Source organism: Miscanthus floridulus, chromosome 5 (genome assembly GCF_019320115.1).
Source record: "Miscanthus floridulus cultivar M001 chromosome 5, ASM1932011v1, whole genome shotgun sequence".
NCBI classification, from domain to species: domain Eukaryota; kingdom Viridiplantae; phylum Streptophyta; class Magnoliopsida; order Poales; family Poaceae; genus Miscanthus; species Miscanthus floridulus.
Genome location: NC_089584.1, coordinates 89427333 through 89451242, shown reverse-complemented (window position 1 = coordinate 89451242; position 23910 = coordinate 89427333). Strand labels below are relative to the sequence as shown.

Sequence of the window (23910 nt, the reverse complement as noted above, 5' to 3'; positions counted from 1 at the left end):
TAGAGAGGTGCATTGTAACTGTTTAATCTAATGGCAAAAGACCATGACGATGAGGCAGGCTCTATACACTGATCTATGATGGAACGAGAATAAGAGAAAGTAAATAAGTTAAGTTTAAGTTATAAGTGAGATCAATGGGAAGAATGTTACTTGATCTTCACCAACGGTCAATTGAGCCCTTAGATCCGCACCCTGATCGGCTAACTACTATATAAGTGGACTAAGAAAATGCTACAAAGAACACTTATCGCTAGAATTCGACTATATTATTAGCCTTGCTCTCGGTGCACTTTTCATAGAGGGAGAACATCTTGCCGAGCGCCGGTCCCGGTGAAGCGCGGAGTCGTCGTCGACGAACGGCGCGATCCGCGAACCGCGATCTGCTTTTCCAGCTGCAGGAGCCCATGGTACTTGGCAGCCGCGTCTCGTAGATCGTAGCGCATCCGCTCTTTTCTCCGGGCAGTCGAAGTGCTAGAGGACCGCTTGCTCGTCGACCTGAAGATGGTTTGGTTTGGTTTGATCAACGTGGCGCGTGTTCCAATAGAAATAAATTCGATCAATGGCACCGAATTAGTATTTGGTACCCACCAGGAGGGAGAGCTCTTCGTCTAGCCGGGCCACGAACGCGACCACGTCTTCGATGCTGGCGAAGGTCGTATCCTGGACCTCGGACCTAGCTCTCTTCTCCGAGTCCGAGCGCGAGCAACTTGCTCATGGCGAACTTGCTTCTTGGGCCTCGGTGAGCTGGTTCGGATTGTTTACCCGGACCCCCTGGCGGCCTGGCCTCCTCCAACCTACTACCGTACGACATGCTCTTGCCATGCTGGTTATTGCTGTTTATTCCTACCATGCTCAGCTGTTGACGTCAACTGTCTGCAGTCTGCACCAAGCAGCACGCGACGGGTTAGCTTCGACATGGTAGAGAGAACGGGACGTGTGACGCAGCGAGTGGTGATATGGTAGTCTAGTGAGTGTTCTTCAACCTTGATTTGTGTACTGGCATAAGTTTGTTAGATGTGTGTTTCTTTTCGAATCAGATGTGTTGTTAATGTTCAAATGTACTCTGCACCTGTAGCAAGTTGACTTTGACAATCCGTCCCCAAGAAAAAAGAAATGGGAGGTGCGGCTGACGCTCCGTAGAGGGACAATATCATTTACAAGTGTCGCAAAATATCATTTACAATAGAAATTATCCATACATTAACCTGTTTACAACCCTCGGTTCTTAACTCCATCCTGATTCATTTTGATATGGGAAACACAGATATAGAAATCTAAAATCAAAAGCTTGATACAGTTCAACGTGGCAAGTAGAGTCTCTCAACAACACAATTACATACTGATATTTAGAGTAAGTTAAGATTAAGATTAAGATATCTGAAATAGCTCCCTGATGCCTAGACATTCAACCAGAATGGCGAACGAGTGGCAAAGCATCAACAGGGATTCTAAATGCAGTGTTGTCCTTAAGACAATAGCCAACCATTTTATCCTGCTCCATCATCACATCTTACAATGACGAAAACTGCTATGACATAAGTGACACCAATCATCCGTGACTTGTAGGTTGCTGGGTAAACAATCATAACACATTCAGAATTTTCAAATTACAGCAAGTCCAAAACATATAGAACATAAACTACAATTAGGATTGGTTAATTAATTAGCATACAAGTGATGCAGTAGAAATTTAGCAAAGCGACAGGCAAGACAAGTGAACTACTAATATGATGTCCTGATGTGTCTTCTACGGGCTACCCTCGTCTTGTTGCGCCTTCTGTGGGTCGGACTAGGCAATGTAGGTGATTGAGAGGAAAGAGTGGTTGCTGGGGTCCATGGTTACCGGCTTGGGGGTGGGGGTGGGCAGCGATGAGCAAGAGCGGCTTTTGGGGCGAGCGGCGAGTGCGCTGCCTGCACCTCCACTATATATAAATAAACCCCACTTCCGTCTTTCCCCTCATCTTTCTTCAAACAGTAGAGGGAGGGAGGGAAGAAACCTACCGGCGAGTATGAGGAGTATGGAGGCGAACCGTCCCGGATGCTTCGCCGCTCTTCTCCTCTGGTTACTGCTAGCTGGAATAGAGGGCTGTGACCTATCGCGTCGTCTTGGCGCTCCTTGTGCCGCGGGGGTGGCGCTCCTCGCTCCCGTTTTCGACGACGGCGTTACTAGTGGGCTTCCGGTGGAGGCTCCCATCTTCGACGGCGGCGCCACTGGTGGGCTTCCGGTGGAGGCTCATATCCTCGACTGCGGCGTCACTGGTGGGCTTCCGGTGGAGGCAGGTAAGAGAGTACACATGCCTCTACCTTTAGATATTAGCTTCATTTCTACACATGATGATTGTAGAACATCTAGGAGATCTTTGTTTCAGTTCCGCACACGGTCGAATGATTAAAAAGTTGTTTTTTATGGCTCATGCTTATAAAACATCAAGGATATCTTCATTTCAGTTTTGCACACAGTAAATTGATTAAAAAATTAAATTTTTAATGGCTCGTGGTTGTAGAACATGGGTGTGTGGGGTGAGTAACATGTTTTGTTGCTTTTTTAGTCCATCCGTAAATAAGTTGGCTATATGGGGTTTAGATTGGGTGGATTTATGGATCCATGGGCTATCCGCCACTTATTTCATTTATGTGAAAAAGTCAAAATCTTAATATCGAGTACTTGCAACTAGCAACCGTAAGCTACTCAAGATTAATCAAATCCACGATGTATGGATGTGACGCCCACACTCTGGCATACCATATAACCACATACCGCCCGATCCCTAGGTAGAATGAGACTCTTACACCCAAGTGCTGCGAGGCTATAGCTGCCTCTGTCTATCTTGGGGCTATTTGTATCTCGTTATGAACTCCACATACATGTAGGGATCTATAATCAGGGTTGAACATGTGTATGATATGTACTCTAAATGTGGTGGCGTCCGTTCTATGTCGACGTCACAACATACTGTTTATGCAAAGGGAAAGGACGAAGTTCTCGTGGATGTGGGCAAGCGGCTCGGGGACGAGCAGCGAGCAATAGGCTTTGAGGGCGAGCAGCGAGCGATAAGGCTTTGGGGGCGAGGGAGAGCATTTTTAGATCCAAATAGTTTTGCAAAGGGGATGACGAAGTTCTTGTGGAAAGGTTGTAGGCGAGCGAAAGAGAAATAAGTTGGAATAAAAAAGGTATGACGTACTCCCTCCGTCTCAAAATAAAAGCACATCTCGCTTTCTGACAAAGCAAACTTTTTAAATTTTGACCAAATGTATAAAAACATTCTATTATTTGTCATGTATAATAAGTATCATTAAGGCAGTACTTATTAAGCACCTCTGTCGAAGTTATGTGATTACTCTTCTAACACAAGCTACCGAAGTTACGCGGTTACTGTTGCTACTAACCTAACACAAGTAATGCAAAACACGGAAGGCAATCTAATATATAGCCTGCGTGGTCCGCGCATGGGTCTGGAAGTTTCTCCTTTCTCATTCTTATAAATATCTTATTTGGCCTGAGCACAACTTGGCTTAGCATGGATCTAGAACTTTCTCGTTCTTATATATCTTCTCCATGCTAAGCTCTGGATCTGACGAGCAAGCGTATCGCAGTGACAGCAGCGGCACTAGATCTGAAGGGCTTGGCTGTGGACGTGAGTGCATTGGTGATCTTAGCCTTCTTGGCGACAGGGCCTCGGCGGCCGGAGCAGGGGCGGATGCACCCTTCTTCCTCTTCTTGTTGGCGACGGGGGCCTCGGCGGCCAGAGCAGACGACGACTTCTTGCCCAGTGCGGTGTGTGGGGCATTGGTGGGGCTGGCCTCCGTTGCCGGCGCCGGTGCCACGGCGGACACCTCGCGCATGACCGTGGGTGGCGGAGACCTAGCAGTGGTGGAGACAGGAGTTCGCGAGTCGCACGCGATGGAGATGGGGTTGCAGGCCTCTGCGGGCTTTTGCGGGTTTTGCAGGTTGTCCACTTGCGCCAGCAGGCTAGCCTGCCTCGATCCGCAACAGAAAAATAGGCAGCCTGCTGTTGTCTAGCCGGCCTTTTTTCGGAGCCGGTGGGCTTGCGGGCATGCCTGCGCCGCTTGCATCCTTAGAGCCTAGAGGTGCCACTCTTGATCACTAAGAGCAAGTTTAATAAGCATACCTATTAGCCAAGTTCACGTGTGATCTTGAGACACTACAAGAGATAAGCAGTGGTACAACCACCTAAAAAAGTACTCCTACTTAGGTGTTTAAGTCCCTGAAGTGCATTTAAACTAGGTGATAAACACTAAGTTCAACCTATGTAGCTACTTGTGTTGCTGGTTGCAAAGAACAAAAATTACTGAACCAAGTATTTATGTGCTTGCGACATTCAGGACAACGGTCAATTGTACAAATAAATCAAATAAGATGCCGACAAGTTGAAGCAGACAAGGCCATGTTCGCTTTGCTGATAAGTCAGGCTGAAAGTACTTATCGCTGATTTTTTGTGAGAGAAAAACATTGTACCATAGCTGATAATGCAGACTGATAAGTTCAAGCGATATTGTTCCCTGGTCAAATATAGTGGCTCTTACAACCAGGTTCAAATAACATTAGACACACCAAGGACACACAAATACTTGAAAGCTCAAGAAATAAAACATGATTTGCAGTGAAACTAAAACTTGATTAAAAAAACCTATTACTACCATGAGCAGCTATTACACTAATGACTTACAAATAAATCTAGCATCCACAATTTACTTAGCCATATCTCCTGATGACTAGCAAACGGTCGATGATTGAAGGAAGAAGATGACTAGATTAGTTTTTAATATTTTTAAAAGGTAATTTTATGTCAAGCGATACATGTTTGTACTATCAATTGTTTTTCTTTATAAAAATCACATATAAGCCACTCTTAAGTGTCTTTCTTGATTATAAAATTGCTGGGAGTATGATAGAACTTGCGCAGAATAATGGATGGACCCTTCAAAAGCGCTCTTGGATCGCTTGTATTTGGGCAGGCGGTTTCGGGCTTTCGGCCTTCTGGACCGTTTGATGATTTTGGTGAAACGTTGCCTTGGATCGCTTGTTGGGCAACTATACGGGTCTGAATGTAGCCCATTTAGACGCACCATTATCGTAGTATACAGAAATCTAAAAGCCCAAGCTGGGAAATCTGTGGAATGCCCGGTGCCGTCACCGGTCACCGTACTCCGTCACGTCGTGCCATGGCTCATCCGCAGTGCTCCCGCTCCCGCGCTGCCCGCGCACCGCGCGCCCGCCGTGGTCGGGCGTCCGCTGCCCACTTGCGCGCTTCCCCTCTGCTCCCCCGCCGTACATAAAATGGACCTATCCACATCACCCCGGCGCCTCCCCCTCTTCCTCCTCCCTCACCGTCACCGCGGCCCCAACCGTCACCACCGGCAGCAGGACGGTTCACCCCGCGCGCGAGGGAGACGCCGCCGAGGGCGAGGGGTGCGTCCCGCCGGATCGGCACGGGGGCGACGCACGCGACGCCATGGACGAGAAGAAGGTGCGGGCTGGCACCGAAATCCCCTCTTAATCGCGATATGTTCTTCGGTTAACGCGTATCCGGATTCGGAGTGTGGATTTGATGGGCTCGGTCCCCGTCGACGTGGCGTGACCAGGGCTCCGGGGAGGCGCCGTTCTTCACGGACTACGGCGAGGCCAGCAGGTACGAGGTCACCGAGGTGGTCGGCAAGGGCAGCTACGGCGTGGTCGCCGCCGCCCTCGACACCCTCACCGGCGAGCACGTCGCCATCAAGAAGATCAATGACGTCTTCGAGCACATCTCCGACGCCACCCGCATCCTCCGCGAGATCAAGCTGCTCCGCCTCCTGCGCCACCCGGACATCGTCCGGATCAAGCATATCATGCTCCCGCCATCGCGCCGCGAGTTCCGCGACATTTACGTCGTCTTCGAGCTCATGGAGTCCGACCTCCACCAGGTAATCAAGGCCAACGACGACCTCACGCCCGAGCACCACCAGTTCTTCCTGTACCAGCTGCTCCGCGGCATGAAGTACATCCACGCAGCCAATGTCTTCCACCGGGACCTCAAGCCCAAGAACATTCTCGCCAACGGTGACTGCAAGCTCAAGATTTGTGACTTTGGCCTTGCTCGGGTGTCTTTCAACGATACACCTTCAGCAATATTCTGGACGGTAACCAAATCACAAACCAGAGCACATATATTGTGAGATACGATGAGCAGCCACACAGTTTAAGTTGTTGTTCTTGATGTGTAATTTAATCACAGGATTATGTGGCAACAAGATGGTATCGTGCTCCAGAATTATGTGGCTCCTTCTTTTCAAAGGTCGGATAGTTTTCATCCTGACAAAACTTACACTAGCCCTTTATTGATATATGATTTGTTTAGGAGAACCTTTATATGAATGTTAAGTTCATAAATGGAAGGTTCTCGTGTAGGAGTACAACACTTAATTTTGCTGAATTTACAACTTAACATTTAATTTTGCAGTATACTCCTGCGATTGATATCTGGAGCATAGGATGTATATTTGCTGAAATGCTTACAGGGAAGCCTCTCTTTCCTGGCAAGAATGTGTTACATCAATTGGATCTCATGACAGATCTACTTGGCACTCCTTCATCAGAATCACTTTCCAGGGTCGGTTCACTTTCCCTGCTTCTAGTATAAGAAAATCAGTTACAGGCTTGGAGAGTTGGAGCCTTATCTTTTATTCAGAATCTCTCATAACAGAAAAAATAAGATTGCCTCATCTTAATGCTAAGAAAGTTATTGTTTTACCCCCTGGCATTATATTGCAAACTAAGGTATACTAAGGTTGCGTGTGTAGATTCAGAGCTATAGTTCAATGCTGCTGAGGTATGGTTAGAGAACTGGATAATTTAGAGGTACAGTTTGTACGAGGAATAGAATTGGTGGAATAGTCAATTATATTGCTGAGCCTCGTGGGCAGATTACATAAGAGTACATTCCTTAAGGGGCAAGAAGCCTCCCTTAGAGATAAGGCAAGCTGTGATTACACGATCCTAATCTACCACATTTAGAAATATCCTAATATACTCTAACATCCCCCCTCACAGTCATAACGGGAGCGGCATAGATGGTGAGACTGGAGAAGAAACCCACATTCGAAAGGAAATGTTGATCAACGACCAGCGAGAGAGAAAACCCCAATCAAAGGATCAGGAAAAGACTCCCAGGGTGGCCAATCAACATGATTGGCAACGCGCAGCGACGAAGCCAGCGGTGGGGCTAGGGGGCCTCTAGGCCCCCCTACCGATCCTGGGCACGTGGAGCCCCCCTAAACCCTCTCTTAAAATTTTATGCATATATGTATTAGGTAGGAGGGGCTAAGGTTAAGAGAAGATAAAAAAGCCTCTATTCTTTTGTTCAGCCCCTCCTAAATTTTTTTCTGGCTTCGTCACTGGCAACGCGAGCCCTAGGTGCAGGCGGTGTTGCCCCTGGCGGAGATCCTCATGGGCGATCTCCCTGGGGCACATTAAACGGAAGTTTTAGGGTTTGTGGTCTAGGATCTAAACCTAAACTCGTGATACCACGTAGGAGGAATAGAATTGTTGTAATAGTCAATTGCATTGCTAAGTCTCGTGGGCAGATTATATAGGAGTACATTGATTAGGGGGCAAAAAGCCTCCCCTTTGAGATAAGGCAAATTGGGCTTACATGATCATAATCTACCATATTTGGAGATACCCCAATATAATCTAACACAATTGGCTCATAGCATAATTATAACATTTAGATTTATCTGCACCTCGACCAGTTTGCTATTTTCGTCAACTGTAAAGGTTAAGCGCTTACTTAGGTCACAACTGGCTGCATACAAGCATTTATGTTGGAACCACTGTGAAGGTGTATATTGTTTATTCAGTTTCTCCAAGTTTGCATTGCATTGGTTATGAGGCTTTTTGACAATGCAGAAGCTTAATTAATTAGTTAATGATTTCCATACAATATAATAGTAAAGCTGTGTAAATTAGCAGAATAGGTATTACATGAACATAGTCACTTTCCTTTTAAACTGATAATTGACATACAAGGCCATCTAAATTCCCATTTCATGTGAAGGACCAGGGTTTTTCTATTACTTTTCTGTCTAAATCATGTGAAAATCAAGTTTTAATATGCAATGTTAATAATAGTTTTGTTGAAAAATCTGTAGTTCACGATGTGAAGTCCAAATCTTATATATTTGATTTCAACCATAGCATTGGCCATATCTTGATTAACTGAAAATAAACACCCTTGTATGTTGAGTTTGGGAAAAAAAATGTTTACACTCTAGAAGAAGAAGAAGAAGAAAATGCTAGAGATGTATCCATCTTCAAATTTAAGACCAAACCTGATTTACTGAACCAGCATAGACTTTCTGGAGGTTTCCATCTTCAACTGCAAGGCCACACTTGAAATACTAAGCCAGCGTAGGCTCTCTGGTATGCATGTTATATGATACAATCCATTATGGTATGGGTATTGAATACTTTCCTCCAGTCTTGGCTAAATTTCTGGCCTTTCAGCTACCACTGTAGTGTTATTTAAGCAATTGTAGTTGTAATGGTTGTTTTCTATTTTTGTTTGTCTCATGTATAAGTTGAACTGAACTCAATTTGAATTTAATAATACATAGTGTGTTTCTTGCCCCCCCCCCCCCCCCCCCCCCCCCCCCCCCACACACACACACACACACAAAATATGAGACCACCGTAGGAGGAACTAGGTGGTTTTTCAATAAAAAGGAAACAGGCACCCAAACTCTAGTTGAAGAGGACTTGAGCTTGGATGGTTGGGTGCATCACCATATCTCCCACCCAACCAGTTGAGTTAGGCTTACTTCCTTGTTTCTTGGCTCCTATTTTGTTGATAATATAAGTTATATAAGTGTGTTTCTGTTATGTGGCTGCTAGGATTGAGAGGAGAGAGAGTCGAGGGGAGCGACGGCGGCTGTCGTGCTACAGTACCCGTGGCGCTAGTTTCAGTCGATACATAGTGTGTTTAATTCGTTAGCAATATACCCCCGCCATTTAGGAATGATAAACGTATTTTGATTGGGAAAGTTCACATTTTACAAATTTTGACCAACAATTAGTCAAAATTATATGCAAGTTTAGGTCATAAAACTTGCTTCAATACATTTGTATTCAAAGTGCCTTTGAGATGGCGTTGACTCTTTAGCTATTGACAACCTATTGTAAGAGAAATTAAGGTTCAAAGTATACTTTGCATGACTTTTCTTTGATCAAAATATGCTTACCATTCTTGGATGAAGGGATTAATGTGTTCCTTTTGGTCCAACAATCATAGTGCAACCGTTTTTGCTACACTAAACTATTTTTCACCCTTTTATCATTTGTAGATTCGAAATGAAAAGGCTCGCCGATACTTGGGTAACATGAGAAAAAAGCATCCAGTTCCTTTTACGCAGAAGTTTCCTGGTATAGATCCAATGGCTCTTCATTTGCTTGAACGTCTACTTGCTTTTGATCCGAAGGATCGACCAACTGCTGCAGAGGTAGTAGCAATGTCAGCAAGAAGCGGTAGTTTCAAAATGTTGTATTATTAGTTATGCTCAATACTGATATTACAATAGTGGAATTCAAGGCCTTAACAGATCCATACTTTACTGGATTAGCAAATTCTGAACATGAACCGATAACACAACCAATCTCAAAATTTGAGTTTGAGTTTGAAAGAAGGAAGCTGGCCAGAGATGATGTTCGGGAATTAATTTACAGAGAGGTACTTTTAGTTAATTCTACTGTGGTTATTATGGTATTATGTTACTAATTCATTATGTATCTGTTTAGACATTGGAATACCATCCTCAGATGTTGCAGGAGTTTCTTGGTGGTGGGGATAAGGCGAGCTTTGTGTACCCGAGGTGTGTGCGTGTTGTTCTGTACTTCTGTTGCTCTTCTTAAATGCGGATTATACTGTCTTTGAAAAGTCTATAGTATACTTCATTTGTCTGATAGTATTGAGAACCACAACGAAGAAAAACATAGTCGAATTCCTTTTTCTGAAAGATGTGTGCTATCTTAATTTTTTCTCACTGGGTAAAATTTGGTAAAAATGTTTATTTTTAGTTGGTGTTACTTGACATCTCTACTCTGAACTTTAACATGTTGAAATGGTAATATAAAATTGCACTGTTTGGGAGAACTTCGCCATATTACATGAAAAAATAGAAGGCTAGTGCAGATCATTGCTCTTATAATTGCAGAATGAAACCTAACATGGTGAAGTGCTCCCATAGCGCAAATCACCTGTTAAATTACATACATTAGGAACAGCATATCAAAACTTTTAAATGCTAAACAATTTTGTTTTTATCCAAGTTTCTTTTCTATTCAAACGGAATGAACTTGTAACTTTGATGCACTGTATATTGAATCCAAGCATTGGACTTTGCTGAGCATGATAAGGAGTATTCTATTGCAAAGCTAATTAGTTGAGGGGCTGTTGTAATTGTACCAATGGTAATGGATGCACTATTGACAGTGGGGTGGATCGTTTCAAGAGACAATTCGCTCATCTCGAAGAAAGTGCTGCTAAGGGTGAGAAGACTAGCCCACAGCTGCGGCAGCATACTTCCTTACCAAGGCAATACTTCTGCCAATATTCTAAAGGACTTTTCAGTGGTCTTTAGTTTTACTGTATGATCATGAGTTAAGTGTGCATATCCTATGCGGTGGGTAGGAGTAGGACAGAGTTGTTTCTCTTTTGTTGGGATGTAAATCAAAAGTTCAAAGGGTGCAAGTTGTTTACCTTGTATTGATACCGACGTAGAATTACTGGCTGTGAATTTCTCTAGTACTAATAGTTCTTGCATCCTGTCGCAGGGAAAGAGTAAATGACAGTGGCGACGACCTTGAGAAACCAAGTGCAGATTACTGCATAAGATTGCATGTATGTGAGCCACTCTCAAGTACTCGTAACTTTTTGAAGAGCGAAAGCATCAGTGCTTCCCAGTGTGTGGTCATCAAACAAAAGCGAGAGAAAGATGTAAGTGCAATAACCATATCCTATAATATACCAGTTGATTCAAGTTGGTCTATCAAGATGACCCTGCTGTCACCTGGTAATTACTAATTTTCAACCAATACAAATGTGAAAGAGAAACTAAAAGGTGTCAGTCAAGTATAATAGGGTGGAACTCAAAAAGCTAATGTTGATTGTTAGATAGAGTACACTTTACTTCCCTAATTACCTTATTATATGAAAATACTGGGGTGTGGATTTTTACTCCTATTGCCAAGCATAACCAGCGAGTTATTATCAAAATCAGCAATGCTGATTGGTTCCAACAATAACAAAAGAGAGACGCAGGCAGGAGAAGTTGATACTGACTCCACCATTCATTTAAAGGGTCCTCTTCTATTATATAACAGATTTTGTGTACAGAATTGCTGTAATGTTACTACTGGTTGCCTTTCCTGTGCTTTCATTTTCGCATGACATTGTTCTGGACTGGCCGAACAACCTACTCCACATGATCTACGAGCTACGACTCCACAAGGGTCCAACGGATCCTAGGTTTCAGAACCATGATGCTTGTTCCAGAATCTTGCTGTTACTCATCGAATACACTGAAGTTACATACATTATAAGTTGATATCTTGACTGAATGAATTATTATTGACATGCTAAATGGTGTATTAAATACGTACTTTGCAGGAGGAATCTATATCTGAGTATATGAACGATCCAGTTGATGGTGTGCCACAGAGGATTGCTCAACTCAAAACCTGACAGCCTTAAGGTACATACCAGCAAGACCGATCTGTGCACATCGACCTGGCCATAGGGGGTACTTGGGAAGGCTGATTCTACAATCTTTGAGATTCAGTAGCCACAATCGTTTTTTGATAATTGTAGTGCATTGTGTTGTATCCCCCCTTCATCTTTCTATCTTGGAGCTAGATATATTTGACTCCAGCTCCAGGTTTGTCGGATGGAATTCCTATTCACCCATGATCTGATTAGCTAGTTAAGTATAGGTTAGCCAGTAATTAATCGTAGCATATACAATGTGTTCCAACACACTTTTCTAACAAATATTGACATATTGTCATGAATTTGTGAGACTATCCTGATTTCCGTTCCCTACCCCCACCATTATCTTTTTTTTTTCTCAAACACGCATGAGAGCTGCGTTATCATTATATTAAGGAGAAGAAAATGGGGCAAGAACCTATACAAGAAACCTTACACTAACAAAACACAAACCACTAGGATCCTAAACAAACAGTCGCGCTCTTAACCAGAATTGGAGACGACCAGCTACCACACTTCTTGAGCTTTTATCCCACCAATCATCAAAGGAGATCTCATCAGATAGGGAGTGAGACTTTGTGGTCCAACTCGGCGCAGAACGAAAAAACAAAATTCTCGTGCAAAGACGCATGTCGACAGCAAGTGGTTAATATTTTCCTCCTCTTGGTCACAAAGGGGACAACAGGAAGGGTGAGGGAGCCTCCTTCGTGCCAACCGATCAACCGTCCAACACCTTTTGCGGATCACTAGCCACATGAAAAAAACGGCATTTCCCAGACGCCCAAGTTTTCCAAATCCTCTCAGGCGGATTTTGCTGAATAATGCCCATCACCAAAGAGCCTCCAAACATGAGCGTCTTCCGCCTCTGGTTGTAGTAGTACTTCTAAGATGATATACCAAAGGGCAAAATATTCAGTGAAAAATGCAGCAGAGAAGGCGCCCTGAATCGCCCCGTTCGCTGGGCTTATAAGCCGTACTTTTTCAGTCCATGAATAGTATTTTTCTTTTACAACAAATCAGCCAACAGTACTTTCAACTATGGCTTATCAGCCAAGCGAACAGGACAATTTATCCCTAACCCATGTAAGGTTAGTTAAAGCTTCTAGAACTGTTCTCTTGTTCCTTTTCCTTTTGGAAACTAATGCCAAGACTTGAGGGGCAAGATTAGCCATACTCTGGCCGTAAATCCACTCGTCGGTCTAAGGCCCTGTTCGGCTGCTTATATAAGCGGGCTTATTAGCCATGGTACAGTATTTTTCTCTCCCAACAAATCAACCGTACAAATCAGCACAAGCGGCTTATAAACCAGCCGAGCAAAGTTGCAGCCTCATTACCAATCTCTGAAACAACTGCAATAGAGAAGAAAGCTTGGACACACTTATGAACCCCTGCCATTATCGGCACAGAATTATGAGAACATACAAAATCATGTACAATGTATACCTATTTTTGTGTCTTGGAAACGTAATATGGTGACTTTGCTGATGAACGACGCACAGTGGGAGTGTGGAGCACACATGTTTGCAATGCCGGTTGCCGGCAAAGAAGTGTCATCATCATGACCAGTGGGAACACATGCCCTCGATACGCATGCATGTTCCATCCTAGACCATGAAAGCCTGCATTCATGTAACACCTGTGCCCTTTTTGACCAATGAGGAGCGTGACTAGCTGTAGAAGACTGGCCAGCAGCTTGAGCATATTGGGGATTCTGCATTCCGGGAAGAAGCTTAAATTGTACTACCCTAAATTCAAATCATAGTTCGATTTAACTTTGCCATAAATACAAAATCCATAGTTTCGATTAAGTTTTTAGAAAAATATGTTAGCATTTACAAGTTCAAATGAATGCACTATCAAAACGTATCATTTATGAATTAACAAAACTAACTCGACATTGTATATGTTCACACATTTTTCTATAAACTTTGTCAAACTTTTAGAAGAGAGACAAAGTGAACTATAATTTCAAAATGAAGGGAGTAGTAAATAGAAAAAAGTAAAACATTTTTTGAGAAGAAAGAAAAAAAAAGCAATTCTCGCTTTTCAAAAAGTCAAACAATTTTAACTTTAACTAAAGTTATATAAAAAAGTACAAAATAAGTACCATTAGATTAGTTATAGAATATATTTTTATAATAAATTTATTTGGAGACATAAGTATTAATATTATTTACTATAAATTTGATCAAACTTGAGCTATTTTGATCGGCATGGATTCATTAATTGCATTCTTTTATGAACAATGGAGTATCACCCAAAACCATAGAAAAATCTGGACCTTACTCAAAGACCGCAATAAATTATTTAACTCAGAATGACACGTGGGTCTAAAGAGATAGACCTGTCCCTAAATAATTATCGTCGTTGGTGTACGTGTCATAAGTTTGACTTGATTTGTAGAAAATATATGCAACATTTGTATCTCTAAATAAATTTATTAAAAACTAGATTCAAAGATCTTTCTAATGATACTAATTATGTACCATAAATATTAATATTTTTTATTTTAATATATATTTAGCCAAAGTTGTTTATCGGGAAACGAAAACGGTAGATATTTAGAGACAGTGCCATGTAATCCAGACAAGGTTGCACACGTTCAGCAACCATTTCAGCGATTTACTGGGACCCGCGGGTGGCTCGAGCACATGCTACGCTAGCTAGACGTGATACAATGATGAACATGTGCTCCTATGAGTTTTGCTACTACTCCGTACGTGCTCTCCTTACGCTGATGGGCAATGATTTCTGAAGGCACATCTAGGCACCTAGCCATTCCATTGTGCCTATCATATAACTTGAAGGCGTGCACGTCCTCAAATTCAGTAGCGTGTTGAAAAACACATGAAGCAGGGGGAGCAGGGGCCACACCACCCAGCTGCATGCCATCGATCGGCATGCAGCATGCACGTTGGCACGATGCCACGATCTTGCTTGCCATGTTTTTCTCTCTCTCTCTCTCTCTCTCTAGCCCTCTTTTTGACTGGAAACAGCGGCAAAAAGGTTGGATTGGGTTGGGTAGCTCCAGGTGGTCAGAAGAACCCACGAATCAGAGTCAGATTAGGTACCGCACCTTGCACAGTGTTTGCGAGTGCTGCAAATGCAAAATATATCAGGAGGGTTTAAATCCAGGGCTAAAGTTATCGGGTGTTATATGGGAGTGTAACATCAAGTGTTTAGACAGTAATAAAAAAATAAATTACAGAAGTTCTTAGTAATCCGCGAGACGAATTTATTAAACATGATTAATCTATTATTAGCACATGTACTGTAGCACAACATTATCAAATCATGGACTAATTAAGTTTAAAAACTTCGTCTCGCAAATTAGTCTCAATCTATGCATTTAGTTTCGTAATTAGTGTATATTTAATACTCTATGCATGTGTTCAAATATTCGACGTGACAAGTCTAAATTTTTGGCCATGCACCGCCTTTTGCCAATATTTCCTCTTCTATACTATGCTAGTAGAGTATAGAGAACGTTAAAAGGTCCTGAAAGAGACATCCGGCAAGGTTCATTTCTTCCCTTTTTCATTCAAAAAGGCTACCCATGCATATACCTGCATATAATACCATGCTTCACCAAGCGTCCCCGACCGACGACCCGTCCAGAGAGAGAGAGAGAGAGAGAGAGAGAGTACTCCTATGCAATCAAGACCGGCCGTCATCTTCAGTGTGGACAACGAGAGAGGCGGCCGGACCGAACTCCTTAGGGCTTCTTTAAATCCAGGAGTCAAGTTTTGGAGTGTTATATTGGATGTTATATGGGGTGTTGTATAGGGTGTTCGGATATTAATAAAAATGAATAAATTACAGAATCTATCAATAATCCGAGAGACAAATTTATTAAACCTAAGTAATCTATCATTAGCGTATATGTTACTATAGCACCACGTTGTTAAATCATAGACTAATTAGGCTTAAAAGATTCGTCTCGTAAATTAGTCGTAAATTGTGTAATTAGTTATTTTTTAATCTATATTTAATACTCAACATTTGACGGTACAATGAGTAAACTTTAGAAAGGAGAAAGGCCTTAATTGTCGACACGACGGGAGAGGAGAGACGGCCCGTACGTGACCGGTTACATCCATCCATCCATCGGAGGATGATGCGAGAGAGATCAGTCGTCCGCCGGCCGGCCGGGGCATTCAACACTCGAGTGGGGGCAAGCGCATGCATGCAGACGCGCGCGGTGGTGGTGGTGGTGTACCCTCGCGGCATGCGGCATGCCTCAGGGACGGCCAGCAGCTGGCAGGCATGCATTATTGTGCAAGTAGAAGCAGCAGTGAGCAGTGAGAGAGCGCTTCATGCAGAGGGACGAAAGCAACAGGCAGCATGTGGAAGCGAGGTCTCGCCACTCACCAGGGCGCGGCCTACACATGCAAAGTGCAGGTGCTCAAGGAGGAGAAGCACGCAGGCGCATGCAGCAGGATGGTAATCGCAGAGAGAGCAGCGAGCTGCAAGCAAAGCACAGGCCGAGATGATGGTACGGGGGAGTCGTGGGCTGGGTACGTACTCAGAAACCGCAAAGCGCAAACAGCGCGGCTAGCGCGAGAACACATGCATGGACGGGCGCTGCTGCATCTGCACCTGCGTCTGCATGTGCCAGGCCCAGGCGCCAGGAGCTAGCATTGCTGCAGGCAGAGCGCAACAGCGCCTGGGCGATGGGTGGAGTCGTGGAGAGCCGACCACGGCCAGAGCCACTGAGCCAGCACTACTACGTACACTTGTGCTAGCTAGCGTCAGTGGTAGCTACACCTGCGGCCGGTATAGGCTCGCCTTTCCGCTCCAATATTGCCGCGTGCATGCATAGGTGCCGCGTGCGATGCCGATGCAATCCAAACCCACCGTGGCGGGGGGTCATCTGATAGGAGTGGCCATGCACTGATGAGTGCTGCACTGCTGCTCGCTGCCGGCTATACAATGCCTACTACTATTTACGGGGGTACCATGCATGTCCTCCCTTTTTTAGGGCAGGAGTCTATTGTACGAGAGTTCATCTTTTAAAGAATTTCTGAACACAATGGTGATGGTCATGGAGAGAATGGTCTTTGAGGAGATACAAACGGCTCTGTGAAAGATGACATTGTCTCATAATAGAAAGGTGCGCCCCGTTCGGCTTAACTCATTTTTTCAGTCGGAACAGTGTTTTTCTCTCGCAACAATTCAACCAGAACAGTGTTTTCAGTCAGTTTCAGTCAAGATTCAGCAAGCCGAACATGCCATTGTCTCATAATAGAAAGAGTAAGCTGCACTCTGCCTGTACTCGTTTAAGATACTCCTACTCCTACACAGCAGCAATGCCACTATTACAGTATATACTGTATTTGGAAATGGCAGATTGAGAATGTATAACAGCCGGCCATTGACTGTACTAGTAGTACATACGTACAGTAATAAATCATTGCCATGCGTGTTCATATTACTCCGTACTGCTAGCTGCTTGTCAAGTTTACTTCACGTGGTACTATCAAACACTGTTTAAATAAAGATGCTTAAAGAAGCTAGTAAGCTGCAGATGGAAACAGAAACAGAATCTTAGACTGCGCATGCAAAAGCCTTGCTCCTTTCTAGGGATCAGACGGCTGGGCACGACACGATGTGGATTCTGAGCCAGGCCCGGGCACACACCGCTCGCTCCCGGCCCAGGCTTGCATTGCCCGGGGGAACAAAGGAAAAAAGGGAGCCGGGTGTGCATGGCCACCAGCACCAGGGTCCAGGGACAGGGAGGGGCCAGCCAGAGCCACGGCAGCAGCAAAAGAAGACAAACGACATGATTCGCTGCGTACGCCAGCCGCGACAAAAAGCGCCTCTCATCTGTCCCCTCCCCGTCCGCCGCCGCCGCCTGCGGCCTGCGGGCTGCCCCGCCCTGCCCGGCGCGCGGGTGCGCATGAACTCCACCGGTCCAGTCCACCCACGCGCGCTCCCCGGCCGGGCGGTCCCCATCCAGCCTCTCTCCAGTCTCCACACGGCATACTCCTCCTCCTTTCCGTAACCTTTAAACTGTGCTGCGCCAAGGCCCAAGAGAGAGAGACGAGCGAGCGCCATGCCATAGCACACGTACGGCAGCAGAACAGAAACCGCGGGTGTCCCCCGGGGGAATGGGATGCGACGACGGATACCCGGACCCGACCACCGCCCACGCACAGTGTGATTTGTGATGTGATGCTAATGGGATGGCGCGGCGCAGCAGCTAGCGGAAGATCTCACGGCGCCGGGGAATCCGGCCGGATGCGGAGGTACCCCGTGCAGTGGCGCAGTCCAGTGGCACCGGCCGCTATCATTTCTCGTACGTACTTACAGTATGCATGTACGCGCGCCCATGTTTGCTTCCACGTATTTGACGTACACGTGACGTTACCTGTAGGGTACGTATTCGCAACCGCATGATTGATGACTCGACTATGAACTCGGCATAGATACATCCTCCAAAGTATGAAATTAGTAAATGAAGTCTAAAATTTACTGTGTAAATGTATTATCTATGGTCTAAACCCATGCATCCGCAAAACATTTGCCCTTAGCCTAACTTGTCGCTGCTACGCAAAATCTTTTGCGAGGCGTTTTGAATTTGGCCTCGGAGGCGGGCAGGATTTTAAACTGTCTCGGTTAATGCCTAGATTAACCGAGAAGGTTATTTTTTTATTAACCGAGGCGGTCACAGTCAACCGCCTCACAAAATCGATTTACCAAGGCTGTCCAAAATCAATTAACCGAGGCGGGCCTTATAATTAAGTGACCCGTCCGGAGAAAATCAGACCATTTTCGTAGGCGGGCCTTATAAGTGGCCCACCTCGGTTAATATGGCCGAGCACTAGCAAGCCCACGAAAACCAAGGCCCTTACTGTCCTTACCGGGCTTATATAGAGAGAGGAACTTAGGGTTTGCTCTCACAGCCTCTCATTTCCTCGCAGAACCGACGCACTTGCCCTTTCCTTCGACACAAGTCATGCGCATCAGCGGCGCCTTCCCCCACCGTCGCCTCTCTCTCTCACTTGCCCTTTCCTCTCCCTCGCCTCTCTCACAGCCTCTCATTTCCTCGCAGAACCGACGCACTTGCCCTTTCCTTCGACACAAGTCGTGCGCACCAGCGGCGTCATCCCCCACCGGCGCCTCTCTCTCACTTGCCCTTTCCTCTCCCTCACCTCCCCCTCTCCCATGGCAGCCCCAGCGATGGAACCTCCCTCTCTCTCCCTCTCCCCCACCGACTCAGGCAAGACGCGGGCACCTCTGTCTCCTCTCGATCTCCAGCGACGGTGGCGTATGCCTCTCCCTCTCCCTCGACATCGAGCTCCGCCGACGCACAGGGAGGCCAGATCCGGCCTCGGCGCTGGTGGATCCAGCGACGATGGCGCACGGGGAGGCCAGATCCGGCCCCGGTGCTGGCGGATCTAGCGGCGGCGCATCCCTCTCCCTCGAGCTCGGGCGGCGCATGTGGAGACCGATCCGGCGGCCTGAGCTCCTCCCCTTGCGGCATGGCGACTAGAGGTGCAGATCTGGCGGTCGGAGCTCCTTCCCTCGCGGCATGGTGACTGGAGGTGCAGATCCGGCAATCGGAGCTCCTCCCCTCGTGGCAAGGCAGCTGGAGGCACAAATCCGGCGATCGGAGCTCCTCTCCTCGCGGCTGGAGGCGCAGATCCGGCGGTCCAGCGAGGATGCAGCACCGATGACGCATCGGGCGGCGGGGAGCCTGCAGGGGCGCGCAGTGGAGAGCCTGTAGGGGTAGCGGCGGGGAGAACCAGATCTAGGGCCGGTTGGGCTATGTTTTTTTAATTTGATTTATCGAGGCGGGCATTTCAATCGCCTCGGTAAATAATTGATTTACCGTGACCTTTCGGGCAAGGCAGTTGTGATGCCCACCTCGTTAAATCAGATTTACCCGCCTCGGTACAAATTTTCTGTAGTAGTGTGTTCTAGCTAGTTTCATCACCGCACATACTCCACAGTAGTACTAATGTATATCGTCCAAGCACTACAAAAAAATGATGTTTAAACGCGACATTCGTCTACCTCCTGCGTGCCCCCCCCCCCCCCCCCCCCCCCCCCCCCCCGCGCGCCCCCAGCCAATTGCAGTTGCACCGCCAGCCGCGCTGCCCACCTCTCACCCTCGCCGCTCCGCCCCACCCTCCCCTAAACCCAAGGTTCCGCGCGAGCTCTGTTGTCCTCATCCTCACCCCACCCCACCGTCGGTGACCGGTGGCGAGCCGTCTCGCCATGCCACCCTCGTCCCTCAACCCACCCACCCTAATCCCAGGGCGTCGACGAGCTTGCCGCGACACCCCCACTGCCAACCTTGCCACACTGGTTCTCCTCGACCGCTCACTCGGCAACGTCTCCGCCGCCTTTCAACCCGCCACGTCCGCCACGTCGCGGCCACCTCCCCAAACCTCCTTCTAAGGTTGCCAGAGATGGAAGCCCTAACCTCGTCGGTGTCGGAAGCCTGGAACCCTAGCCACCATCGGCATCTTCTTCTTCTCCGGCACAAACGCGGGCATGGGCGTGGACATGGAAGCCCTGACCTCGTTGGCGCCGGAAGCCTGGAACCCTAGCCACCATCGGCTTCTTCTTCCTCTCCAGCACAGACGCGGGCACTGGCGTGGACATGGGCGGGCTCTAGATGGTCGGGCGTGTGAGAGAGGGAGACGCGGGGTCGCAACATGAAGCGTTGCGGAAAAAAAAAGGTGCAGACACAAGTTTGTGCAAGTTTTTGTTTGTACAAGTTTTCGTGATACAGGCTCGCGTTCACATCTCAAATTATTTGGTCGTCGTCCTTGATCCTGAAAGATACCCGTGCACCGCTCTATCCGCTGTGTGATGCGCTGTTGTCACTAGTGTCGCCTTCATCATCGAGGTGGTTCCCCGAAGCTAATGGAGTAGTACTCCAGTAAACGGTCAATCTGTCTGCAGTGCCAGCCCGTGCATGTCACATCTATCCATCTCTGAAACAAAGCTGGACAAGTTTCGTGGAATGCAAGCATCCTGTTAAAATGGGACATGACTCCCAACAACTCCATTTCGCATCGATGGCACGCCTGCCGATCGGGCACGCCGTTCTTTGTGCACCGCTTTATTCGGACTAGGGCCTCGTTTAGATTGCGAAAAAATTTCAACCCGATGAATAGTACCACTTTCGTCTTATTTGACAAATATTGTCCAATCGTGGACCAACTAGGCTCAAAAGATTCATCTCGTGATTTCCAACTAAACTGTGTAATTAGTTATTTTTTTTACCTACATTTAATACTCCATGCAAGCGGCTAAAAATTGATGTGATGGAGAGAGAGTGAAAAAACTTGGAATTTGGGATGCATCTAAACAAGGCCTAGGACGACTCGACGACCTTGGGGCTTTGGCTATACGCCTATACGACGCTACTAGCAAAGTAGCAAACCTCGTAAAATGCATTGTGATCTCGTCGGAAGAAATAGAGCGATGGCCTTCGGAACAGCTAGACTCGCAGAGACCTTTATCATCATCAACATGTAGCCCGTGTTTAGTTGGCCAAATTTTGGAATTTGGTTCATCATAGCATTTTCGTTTTTATTTAGCAATTAGTGTTTAATCATAGACCAATTAGGCTCGAAACGTTCGTCTCGCGATTTCCAACCAAACTGTGCAATTAGTTATTTTTTTCGTCTAAATCTAATACTCTACATACGTATCGCAAGATTTAATGTGATAACTCCTATAATATTTTTTAAAAATTTGGGTTTGAAACTAAACGCGGCCTACGTACTCCTCCAGGCCTGAAGCATGGTGCATTGGTTTGGTTCCATTCGTGAATTAAAAGCAATCTACAACCAGTAGTAGTACAACTCGACTACTCCTGGTCAAGAGGGCATCATGTGAACATGATGAATCCACCTCAACGGCTCAACCACGAATTCAGAGCCTCGACTTGGGCGGTGGCGCTGCAAAAACAAGTCACGTCACTCTTGGTCTTGGAGGAAACCTCGTGGTCACCCGACCCGCGAGATTACCACGCCGATGGATTAGACTTGGGCGGCGAGCCGGTTCGCTGGCGGCTTTCTGGGCTGGTAAATTCGACTGATACTGATGGGACGTGAGAAAAAAAATACTATTAGTTAACTAATAAATTCTGGCTAAAATCAATAAACGAACACGCTGAATAAGCCAGGTTAGCAAGAGAAAAGAGGTGAGAGAGTGTGATGGCCGACGCATGCGTCGCCGGGCTCTTCACGAGCTCCAAGACTCACGTAGGTCCGCAAGAATTCAATGCTAGCAGGCTGCCTGTGTTTCCTTGTACCATGCAAATGAGCGACATGTTTGTTTGGATTTGTTTGTTTTTTTAGTTAATGAATAATTTTTTTTTCTTACATTAAATCAACCAACAGTATTTTTAGTCATTGTTTATCAGTTAAATAAACCCAAATAAATAGAAGGAAGAACAAAGTAGGGAGGAGGAGAGAGAGTATGGGTAGTGGTGGGTCCCATGCTATTTTTGGAATCTATGAAGAGCCTTAGTTGTTATATAACCTGTCTATAAAAATAGTTTGCATATGACATGGCTTAGCTATTAGATAAGTTTATTGGGCTGGCTTTTTAAGCCCATGCAACCACGGCCACGGCGCTATGGCGGTGAGGATTTTTTTATTTTTAATATTTTTTGTAAACTAATTTTAAATCTAATACTGTTTTTTTTTTCAAAACTAACACTTTTGCCCGCGCCTATTGTCATGGCGCGGCGAAACGCCTGTGTCTCGCCACGTAGCCACGAATGCCGGCGCGTCACGGTCGCCGACCGCCCGCTCATATCAAGGTAGCTCCCTCTCGATTTCATGTTATTATGATTGTTATTTATTTAGGATAGTTAGTGATTTAGTATAGTTAGGTTAGTGATTTAGGATAGTTAGTGATTTAGGATAGTTAGGGTTTTATGATTGTTATTGATTTAGGATAGTTAGTGATTTAGTATATTTAGTGATTTAGGATAGTTAGGGTTAGTGATTTAGGATAGTTAGGTTAGTGAATTTGTTTATTTAGGTAGGTAGTTTTTAGATTTGAGGTTGTGTGTTGTACTATAGTTAAGGTTTGATTAGGTAGTTAGGGTTTAGGTTACTGTTAGTTAGGATTTTGGGTTTAGGGATTGATTAGGTATTTATTATTTAGTTTATAGTTAATTATTTAGTTAGGGATTTTGGGTATAGATACTAGTTTTCAAGTGTCGGTACTTAGTAGTGCGTGATACGTCGATTTGGATGACTTGATGAAGTTTTGTCAAATGCTTATTTTTCTAGTGAAGTTATTTAATATATTTGTTAATGTTAGTTTGAATATATATATATGTGCTTTCATATTGTGTTCGTATTGTGTCGGTGTTTCGAATAAGCACCAGCGAGTAAATTTATAGTTATGCGCGTTAAGCCCGGATGGTGCGCTAATGGACACAAGATTTATACTGGTTCAGGCTGAATGTCCCTACGTCCAGTCTGTTGCTGCTCGTGTTATTAGCACCGAAAATAGTTCGTAGTAGGGGGTACAAACGGTCAAGAGAGGGACTGGTCCCAAGTCTCTGATGGAAGGGTCAAAAGGATGCCAAGAGCTTGGTAGCAGCTTGACTGTGTGTGTTGTGTGTTCAAGAGTCGGTCGGCTCTGACCGGAAGGGTCGCGGTCAGAACTTGGTGGTCCTATGGTTGGGAGCGTTGATGTCGATCTAGTGAGTCTGGGCTTGAAGAAATCGATCTTCCCTTCTAGGGAGGGAGCGCATCCCCTTTTATAGATGAAGGGGATGGCTTTACAGGTGAGAGGGGGAGAGTACAGATATTTCTAAGTCTTGCTGCCTACGGTGATGAAAACTAGATAATGGTTGAAGCCCCCAATACTGTCAATGTCGCTGTAGGATGTCAAATGTGCACGGGAGGTCGAGCTATCTTCTTTAGGAAGGATGACGCCAGTACCTACAAGATACTTCTTGATGCCTAGTGGCATGTGAGGAGCCGTGCTACGTTCACCCGGTATGGCAAATCCTGGAGCCCATACCGCGATCAATGTCCAGAGACACGCGGGGGGCTTACCATATGGGAGTTTCTAGCGGCCCCTACAATACTTTGTGTCAGGGTGGCTACAGAGCACTGTTTCATGCAGGGTATGGTCCCTGGTACAATGGTGTTGACTTGTG

The 23910-nt window shown here is 45.7% G+C and overlaps 1 protein-coding gene across 2 annotated transcripts; it reads left to right on the top strand.

The window, feature by feature from the left end:
- Positions 1-5194: 5194 nt before the first annotated feature.
- On the top strand, positions 5195-12064 carry LOC136450208 (mitogen-activated protein kinase 16-like). 2 transcript variants are annotated; one of them, XM_066450572.1, is made up of 10 exons: positions 5195-5489; positions 5605-6141; positions 6237-6296; positions 6462-6611; positions 9343-9498; positions 9588-9725; positions 9794-9867; positions 10488-10589; positions 10829-10991; positions 11664-12064. In XM_066450572.1, exons 1-10 carry the CDS (start codon positions 5475-5477, stop codon positions 11736-11738), a joined length of 1470 nt encoding a protein of 489 aa, XP_066306669.1. In that variant the 5' UTR covers positions 5195-5474; the 3' UTR covers positions 11739-12064. The 2 variants fall into 2 exon arrangements, with proteins under 2 accessions (XP_066306669.1, XP_066306670.1); XM_066450573.1 differs by lacking the exon at positions 10488-10589.
- The last annotated feature ends 11846 nt before the right edge of the window (positions 12065-23910 follow it).